Source organism: Vidua macroura, chromosome 6, assembly GCF_024509145.1.
Source record: "Vidua macroura isolate BioBank_ID:100142 chromosome 6, ASM2450914v1, whole genome shotgun sequence".
Lineage (NCBI taxonomy): Eukaryota > Metazoa > Chordata > Aves > Passeriformes > Viduidae > Vidua > Vidua macroura.
Window position 1 is genome coordinate 23,594,617 of NC_071576.1, and position 9,945 is coordinate 23,604,561.

Consider the following 9,945-nt stretch of genomic DNA (forward strand, 5'->3'; position numbering starts at 1 on the left):
CTTTCTGGATGTTATTGTCGCCTTTTATCTTTTCCAAGTTTCCTTGTATCTTTTAAGACTAGCCAGTTCCACAAGAAACACCATTATTAAATAAAGCACCAAGAGAAAGGCAGGGAAAAGGGTGAGAGAACAACAGACAGAGTTTTAAAATGTATCTGCCACCATGTGTTGTCTCCCTCTGCTGCAAACTACCCCTTCTGTCTGAGCTGAGATGTCAAGAACCCATGAGTAACGTTACAGTTCTAGAAATCATATCAGAAGAAACTGAAAGTAATTAAGCAGCAAAAGCTGTTACAAATTAGCCAGCAGTTGGCAAAATTCAGCACTGTGTTTGCCAAAAGACAGACAGCTGTTTGCACCTCAATCTTCAATTCACGAGGCCCAAATTAAAAGCACATACTACACTTAGTTCTGTGGCTGAAGACATCGTGGTACTATGGAAAGAAACCCTAAATCCTCTTGAGGAGGGCAAACGAGACCACTTTTGCATAAACAGTGGATGGTGTAATACACAGCTCAGTCCCTCAGTTTTATTGTAAATTAAAATAGAAATTCAAATATTCAAGTCAGTCGCAGTCCTTTCAAGGGCAATGCATTCACAGGCAAGCTGCTGACAGGCAGACTGACAATAGATCACTTGCTGGCAAAAGCCATGATTTGCTCCTAAAAGAGAAGAAAAAGAAAAGTAATTCCTAAGTGTGTGTTTTAGAAAGAACTTTTAGGCACATTCCCTTTCATATAAATGAACAACAGTTCTTGGCCAGTCTTTCTAGCCATGTGCAGAGAACCTATCCCTACGTCTTTCCCAAGTAACAGAAAATTGGTATTACCAATGGGTTCTATGCTCAGAAAAGGCATCTTCATTTGTTTTTTTCTTTTAAACAGAGAAAGAGAAAAAAAAATTCTGAGCACTGAAGCAGCAGCATAGTCTTCCTTAATGAAGACACCATGCCAGTGGCAGCTGCTCTGCCTTAGGAATATACTGATTTTCAACTGAGGAACTGTGACCATAACACAAAGGAAACAGGGCACCTGTGTTTAATATAAAGATGGAGAATAAATGAAAGAAAAATTGAAATCCAAAAATGAGAATCTAATGTGCTGGTGCTTGAGAGCTTTGAGAGCAGAGGGCTTAAGGAACCTCACAAAAATCCATCAACTAGATCAAGAGGGTGAGAAGTTCAGGCAGATAGGCTGCAAACAGAGGGTCTAAGACAGAAACTCCTCACCACTGCCTTCCTCAGGTAATTTCCATTATAGAGACTTGAACTTCTGCCATGAGGGAACAATTCACAAGGCAAACCAGCACAGAAACAGTTAAGTGTGAGCTGCACACTGCAGCTGTGAAGTCACCCAATCTCTTAGTGAAGATGTGTCTTCACAGGCTTGTTTTCTCTGTGCATTGCTGGAATACAATTTAAGGTTTGAAATTTTAATTCCATAGCAAAATAAAGACTTCTGATGACCTCTAACTCCTAATTACTGATACAGAATAAAAGACACTTAGATCTTTTATATTCCCTTGTGCTGCAGGAAAAAAAAAAAGTCACTACTGAGCCATCAGTTATTTAGGAACTCCTCAGGCCCATTCAGGACACAACCCCCCCGGTTTATACTAGTATTTTCCAACCAAAAATATTTCATTTAAAATAAACAAAGATCTTTACATCTTGTGCATATTTCATTAATAGTTTTGGACAATTCCTACAGCCCTCACTGAAGTGAGATCCTTACTTTCACAGGAGGCAGGGCATTTGTTGCTTGCAATCCCCATGTTCTCAGCAACACCAGAGGAGGCAATGTGGTAGAGTATAGCCTTTTTAGCACATCAGTAGCTGCTATCAAGGAGACATTATGCCTCTGACGTTCTGTTTCAAACTTGAGGAGGTGTTTTAAGGAGCCTGGAAGAGATAATTGAATGTTTCTATTACGCTCGATGTGCCACAAACATCCCAAGTGTGCATCTTATCTATAGAGCAGTTTCCTCTGGGAACTGAAAGAGAACAGAGAAATGATCCATCTCAATAAGGATCTCTTTCCACCAGCTAGTGCTCTTCATCTCACCGCATCTCTAACTGCCATCCTGCAAGCTTTATTTTTATTAAAGCAGCTTTAAGATTCGTGGGATGGAAACTGCATCCAAAAATCGTGACCTGCTTCACAGGCAATGGACATCAGAACAGCTTCGCTTCAACAAAGCTTTCAAACACAAGATAGCAGCATGCTTAACCAGAGGTACTGCAGCAAAGGCCTGGAAGACTAATCCTTTACTGCCCCTATGTTGGCTTGGATCCTTACCCAGATCGCTCCCATTGAAGGCTGCTGCACTGAGGTGATGAGCTAAACATGCAATATCACCAAAGCCCAGGTTCACTCCTTGTCCTGCAAGTGGGTGGACTCTGTGTGCTGCATCCCTGGAACAAAAGAAGACAGAAATTTATTTCCCTTCTTGAAGAAAGCTACAGTGGCTGACAAACCCCAGAAGGGATCAGTGTAGCACTCCTCACCTCTTTGCAATGAACCACCTTAGAGCAGCATATGCACTTTATCCAGTACCTCCTTGCATGCTATGCTGAACTACCTGACTGCCTCTCCAGTTGTAAGGAGCAAGACATAGGGGAGGTAACAAAAAGCAGGTCTGAAAGGAAAAATTATAAAGAGGTGACTAGCCAAAGTCCTCTTAGATCACACGTGGAACAGGCCTTTATGTTTTTATAAGTGACCTCAGCACAACAGGAGCTCTGTCAATGGCACATCGAACAAACATAAAGGGGACAGACATCATGAGTATAAAGGAGAGGTGGGATTATCATTGAATAGAAACAAAATTGAGCTCTTCTATGAACAGACTTATCTGTAAAGCTTAAAGACAAACATTGATATGGGAGTCACAAAGTTAGAGAAATTAAATGAAGTTTTGATATGAAATGTGCTTTACCAAGCTATAAAGCACAGTGTGCTCCCAAGCATAGGGTGGTTCACAGGTTGGATAGATGAAAAGTGTACCACACAAAAGGGTAGCACAGCATCCAAGAATTACTAAAATCTACCACCACACTGCAGCTGGGGCAGAGAAGAAAGTACATGCGACCTTAGAATATAAGACATGAGGTATTTTTCTGTTTGAATAGGTCACCATACAGAAGTCTCTGTCATCCCACATGGAGTAATTTTTGTCATTTGTGTTCAAAAAAGGTGAGTTTAAAACTCAAAGTGTGCGCAGAATGGTTGGTACAACGTAAGGGAAAGTACAGATCCAGCATGAGATACTGGATTGTTTCACTGGACTGTACAAACCAGGAAAGGGAAATAATTATCTTTCAATTTACACAGAGAGCACAGATAATGGGCAGAAAGCTACTCATACAAAAGGATGTGAGGGCACACAGAACAAACTGGATCTGGGTCAAGTCAAACTGGAACAATGTATCATTTCTAACATCCAATTTGTTGACTGGGAGTTGCTATCCTCACAGCCTTTCTAACCACATGCCACCTGCTCACCCGAGGGCTGCCCCGGGGGACCTTACCCGATAAGAGCCACACGGTGCTGGACGTACTCTGTCGCGTGGCCCATTCCAAGAGGGAACATGGCTCGGCTCTCTGGATCTACTTTAGCAACACTTGGGGGCAGCTGACGGACTGCAGTCCCTGAGGGCTTCAGGAGTGAAATGGCAGAACGAAACATGGCCCCAGCAGCGTCAATGAAGTCAGAGTGGTTTACGTTGCTCCACTGAAACAGACAAACAAATCTTTGGAAGCTGACCCAAACTAGATCCATAAAAGAACCCAGCTGAAAAAAAATCTGAGTTCCAACTACTGGATTTTAACCACTTAGACAAAACTATACAGTAGAAAAAATTATCTTCACCATTTTAGGACATAGAAATTTCCAACTAGGATAAGCCTGCTCTTCCTACCTTTTGGAAATTTAGGTTAACTTCTGTGACTTTCAGAACTAACCTAATTTAGTCCCAAGGGGTCATCTTTCTTTGCTAAGTGCCTCTTTAGTATCATTCTCACCACAGGAAGGAACTTCAAAATCCACCTCTCCCATTACTGTTGTTTAAGCTGCAGAATTCCATTCTATTTCTTAAAGCCTCTTCCCTGTCACAAGGCTGATACTCACAAAGGCAGAGTTGATGCTATCCACAAAGCTTTCCTCATCCATAGCGAGAAGTTCCGATGCATGGTCATGAGATGTAGACCAGACCAGAGAGCTGGCAGTGTCAGACAGCTAGTTTAAGAGAATGTCAAGGGTAAATATCAAGAGAAAAAGAAGCAAAAATAAATATTCAGTGCAAAGAATTCCCCACTGCCCTGCCTCACCCGTCAGTCTCTCTGAAAATTACAGTTCCAGCCCAACTTGTTACAAATGGGAAATGCCAAGGATAAAGTAAGAGGGCAGGAGGGGAAAACACAATAAATGAAGAGTGAAGGGCAGATGTGCAAATTCTTAAGAGACAGAACCAACACAGAAAGGCATGGACAGAAATAAAGTTACTAGACTACAAAAACTTTTAAAAACATTAAAAAAAATAGACACCTTACCGGAAGAAGCGCAATTGGCCCGGTGGGAAGGAACCGCTGCCATGCTACATTGTTGTCTGTGGCCTACAGTGGAAAGAAGCCAGTGGACAGCAAGACAGATCAACCACTTAGGTTCTGCTGCTTATGGAAGAGTCAGTTTAGCAGAATTTTACCTCAGATAAATGGAGAGTTGCCACCACAGCTGACTGGTCATACTGATGTTCAATGTTCTTAATTTCAGCTTCCTTCCGGACCACGGAGTTATGACCATCCGCACCAATCTGTAAAACAAAGAGATGCAAAGCGACTTCTTGAGCAGCTCGTAAAAAGATTAGGAGCTAGTACTTCACTCTAAAAACCTCAGCCTGCATCTGTGTATTGTCTGTTCATTTAGAAAAAAAAAAAAAAAGAATCCCCCCAATACCAGAAGAGGAGGCCCCTTCTGCTATTTTTGAATTCAGCAGCATCTCCTTGCACCAGGCAGAGAGAAGGCAATGCCCAGTGTCCCACACCCTCTCTGATAGGGTTAGCCACTCACCTCACTCTAGCACTCCAAGTGGGTGGAGTGGCACACATGGAATCAGAACCAAATCCAGTGGAAAGGACTTGGGTTAGAGATGATTCCTTATCAAGAGAAATAAAGAGCTTAGTTACCAGCAGCTTGGTCTGAAGTCTGCGTCCATCAGCTAACTCAACCTGGACCCAAGGGCTTGTGTCACAGCCATGGGAAGGAAGGGGCCAGGTGTACCCAACTGCTTTGCTCCTGTAGAAGACCTCCACCCGATCTGATGGGAACACAGAGTACCATGGTCACAGCACGACACGGACAGGAAAAAAGGAAACATCACTACAACAGCCAAGGCCACGCGTGTCTTAACAGCACCCTAGGAGCTTACCCTACAATTCTCAAGGCACCCTGAGAAAACAGATGTGGACAGCCCCTTGTCACTGCAAGGCCTGCTCTGGACAAGGAGCTCTAGGTTTTTTAATTAACTCCAATTTTGGAGAGACTGTATTCTGGATAACTACATATGCAAGTGCTTTCCTGCCTTTGGAAGTCAGATTTCTCCCTCCCTTCCCAATTCCAGAAGCTGCCCATTTCTCAAGAGTTACTCTTTAGACAAATTTCTCCCTCTCAAGACTTAGCACACAATAGAAGGCAAGTAACTGAAAGCTATCTGCAGGAAATAAAACATTAAAGAAATTGTCCACTACCTGCTACTGCATCTAACTGTTTTGTGAGAGCAGACATTATGACATCATTCTCCACTATGTAACCCATGTCATCTAAGTCATCTTTCTCAAAAACGATCATGGCTTCTGAACAAGCATCCCACACCTACAAAGAAAAAATACATTACATAAAGCTATGTGATAAAGAAGTCCATTTCAGGGACTTAACAGCAAAAAGACACAGCAATCTAGAAACACAGAACTAGAGGAAACATCCTGGATTACTGTCCATTCCCAGCTACTAAAGTGCACCACAAAACGAATGTCATTAAATTATTTAGCTTAAGCTCAAAAAGTAATTCCAAGTCAAGTTTTTCATCACTACTTTTCTGTTACATAATTGACATATGAAGCTTTGCTACAACCTTGCTGTAGGTTAACCCTAAGCAGGCAGCTCAGCCCCACACAGCTACTTCCTTACTCCCCTGCACTGGGATGGGGAAGAAAACTGGAAGGGTGAAAGTACAAAACTCATGGCTTGAGGTAAATGCAGTTTAATAGGAAAAGCAAAAGCCACATGTTCAAGCAAAGCAAACCAAGGAATTAATTCACTGCTTCCCAAGGGCAAGCAGGTGTTTAGCCATCTCCAGGAGAGGAGGGCCCCATCAACCCAATAATGGTTACCTGGGAAGACAAACACCATTATTCCAAACTTCCCATCTTTCCTTCTTTTCCTCAGCTTTTATTGCTGAGCATGCCAGCATGTGGTATGGATTATCAGTCAGGGTCAGTTGTCCAGCCTGTGTACCCTCCCAGCTTCTTGTGCATCTCCAGCCTGCTCACCGGCAGGGCAGTGTGAGAAACGCTTGGCACTGTGTAAGCACTGCTCAGCAATAACTAAAACATCCCTGTGTTATCAACAGTTTTCAACACAAATCTGAAACACTGTCTCATACAAGCCACCATGAAGAGGAGAAACTCTATCCCAGCCAAACCAATACACCCTTTACCATTATGTCCTGCTAATACCCAAGCCTCAACTTCCACAGCTGCCATTAGGAATCCACCTTTCAACCTGTAACATCAAGACCCTGAGGATAGGTATTTCTGAGCAGACTGCTACCCACAAAAAAGGGACAGAAATGAACATAAGCATGACCTGCCCTTTACCATAGAAAGAAAAACCTTTGTGTCATTGATGCAGGTACTTTTGAGAATTCAGAGTAGACAGACATATGGTGTATCTGCAGCCCTAAGTCAGGCACCTGCATTCGCCGGAACGGTTTGAGTCTCAGGCTGCAGACATGATCCCAGGCACCACAACCTGAAAGAGAAAAAGGACAGAAATACACGGAGATACAGGTTCATGTGGGACACTGAGACCAAAACAAAACTCTCCTCTACCCTTACCTGACTATGCTCAGGTTTGGCTTGCACCATCCCTAGACAGTGCCAGGTCTGCCTCAGTGCTATCACAGCTCCAGAATCACATTGTTTTACTGTTAACACAAGGCAGCAGGAAAGAAACAAAAGCTCTCCATGAACCTCTGACCTAACAGACAACTTTCACTGTCCCATCACTAGGTAATAAAACAGATACAGAAATGCACAGCCATTATTGTAGAAAACATTTCTTTCTCCAGAAGGAATCAAAGATGAAATACCTCTTTAAAATGATAATTAATCCTCATTAATTGAGGACTGAGTTACCAGACTACAAAGCACAAAGCTTCTTTTGTGAACAGAACATTCCAGGTGCTGTAGAGAGCACATTAAAACCTTTCACTAGCCTAAAGTCACAAATATTTATATAATAACAAATCAAACCAAGATACCAGAACACAGATCCCCATTATCAAGGGATTTTGGATTTAATAACCACAACTCAGCATGTAGAGACAAAGGCAAATAATCCTACTCATATTAGGGTGAAGGCAACACATGGTCAAAAGGGTTTTTGTTCAAACAAAACCAGCTCAAATATAAATGATAAAAATGCAAACAACAAAATCATACTTACTGCTCAGGAGGGTTGCTGATCCTGGGGAGATGGAACTGACCCTGTTGCTGTAACTGTCTGGTATGTGATCATATTCTTTCCTAGGACCAGCCTCCAGCAAAGCAATCTTTTTATCATGGAAATGGATGTCATGCCCTAAAATAAGCAAATACATGCTTTGCTACAATGCTCCTGCCAAAAATCTCAAAAACAAAACACCTGAGTTTTTGTAATAAGACAGAGTAGATGCAAAACTTAATAAAGAAATACATATACAATGTAGGTTTTGACCAGGCAGGCAAACTTTTGTATGTTAAAGCTTTATGACTACAGTCCTATTACTGAGATGGACAATACTTTTGCAGCTAAAGCAAGGATTACATATTTCCCTTTTACATAAAGCTTACATTTTTGTACAATTTGTGCCAGTTTTTAATGAAAATTTATTACTGGAGTATTATCAAGTTCAATCTGCAATGTTTACTCCATGTTTACTCCAGAACACGTTTTCCAGAGCTTAAACATAAATTCTCCCTTCAGAAGAAGAGATCAAAATAAAACTGTGATATGTAGCAATTACATTAATATTTTGTCTGTCCTTACATTCTGACAATGGGATAGCACAGGCAGTTTAGACTTTAAACTTCCAGTTAAAGAGAACTGAAAAAAAAAAGACCCAAGTAAAGTGTAAAACACTTCAGGTGAGCTGGCCACGCTTGCAGCATCCCAACCACTAGAGATGCAGAAGGCACTGGGGACAGAAGTGGTGTCTTTGCAACATCTAGAGTTTACTACTACAGCAGCCCTAAAGACAGCAGTGTCCTGGCATATTTTCTAGATTATGCACAGTAATAACCTCATCTCCTGAGAGGTCCCAAACCTGCTTGTCAGCCTTCCATATCACTGCTGGAGGGGATCCTTATGCCATCTCAAATCCACTGGGCTCTTGTTTAACAATACAAGCAGAACTTAAGCTTGCAAGGTAAATCCTTATACTTGCAAAGTTCTTATTGCTCGGGATCTTTGATCTTCTGGGCACTATTTTTTTTTTTAGCTTTTGTCACTGCTGCACCCTTCTGAATCCATGTTGAAAATAAAGGAGCAGCCAGTACTCTCAGGATCTCTAATGATACAAAGCAAGCAGAAATCCATTTTAACTCGGTATTCTATGTTTAAAATACAGGGTTAGAGAATGAAACTTGGGATCAGATAATAATGATTAGAGGGATGGAACACCTCTCCTACAAGGAAAGACTGAGCAAATTGGGTTTGTTCAGCCTGGAAAAGAGATGGCTTAGGGATGACTGAACTGTGGCCTTACAGTACCTGAAGAGAGCCAACAAGACAAAAAGGGACTTTTTACAAGATCATGTAGTGACAGAACAAGGGGAAATGGTTTGAAAGTGAAAGAGAGTAGGCTTAGATTAGAAATTAGGAGGAAGTTCTTTGCTGTGAGGATGGTGAGACACTGGAACAGGTTGCTCAGAGAAGCTGTCAATGTCCCAACCCTGGAGGTGTTTGAGGCCAGGCTGGATGTGGCTTGGACCAACGTGGTCTATGGAAAGTGTCCCTGCACACAGCAGAGGGCTGGAACTAGGTGATATTTAAGGTCCCTTCCAACCCATTCTGTGATTCTATAATCAGAAAAGCATTTTAGCTATGGGTGATACTATCCATCAGCTATTTAAGGATGAGCAAGTTTGACAGAAACACCACAGCCTATAAAACTCTAGTTAATGGCCCCATTAACAGCTGTGCACACACACAGATACAGCTAGGCTCATCACTGACCAGCTCACCAAACAGCCTTAGGTCAGCTTTAGAGCGCTGTCACACGAGGACAAGGATGATCAAGGATGCCTCAGCAGGATCCCGCACACTGAGATCCTATACACGGTTATCTCCCACTGCGGTGAGTGGGTCACAGCCTTACCCAGCACGGCGGCCATGGCGCTCCCGACCATGCCCCCGCCCGACACCACCACATCGTAGAGCGGCGGGGCGGCGGAGGAGGCGGCGGAGCGGAGCGGGGCGCGGGGCCCGGCCCTCAGGCGCGCTCCGAGCGGGGCCAGCAGCGCCCGCCCGCGCAGCGCCGCCATCGCCGCGGAACTGACGGCGGCGGAAGTGGCGCCGCGGAACCATGACAACGGCTGTGCGTGCCGCCGGGCTCGCGTCTGATTGGCTGCGTGGTGCCAAGTGGGCGGAGCCTGGCGCCGCTGGCCGCGCTGATTGGTGCAGGCCGG

At 43.3% G+C, this 9,945-nt stretch overlaps 2 protein-coding genes across 2 annotated transcripts in view; one reads left to right on the forward strand and one right to left on the reverse strand.

Moving 5' to 3' along the window:
• ENTPD5 (ectonucleoside triphosphate diphosphohydrolase 5 (inactive)) overlaps positions 1-5,181 on the forward strand; it is a 28,168-nt gene extending 22,987 nt beyond the window's left edge. Inside the window, exon 15 of the transcript XR_008437669.1 lies at positions 4,772-5,181. The gene's annotated coding sequence lies outside the window, so the exon portion shown is untranslated. The remainder of the gene's footprint in view (positions 1-4,771) is intronic.
• COQ6 (coenzyme Q6, monooxygenase) lies at positions 517-9,801 on the reverse strand. Its single transcript, XM_053981091.1, has 12 exons — positions 9,636-9,801; positions 7,724-7,858; positions 6,969-7,027; positions 5,746-5,869; positions 5,185-5,315; positions 4,704-4,811; positions 4,552-4,614; positions 4,130-4,237; positions 3,531-3,733; positions 2,299-2,414; positions 1,735-1,901; positions 517-663 (listed from the first exon to the last, which is right to left on the reverse strand). Exons 1-12 carry the CDS (start codon positions 9,799-9,801, stop codon positions 634-636), a joined length of 1,410 nt encoding a protein of 469 aa, XP_053837066.1. The 3' UTR covers positions 517-633.
• Positions 9,802-9,945: the final 144 nt, after the last annotated feature.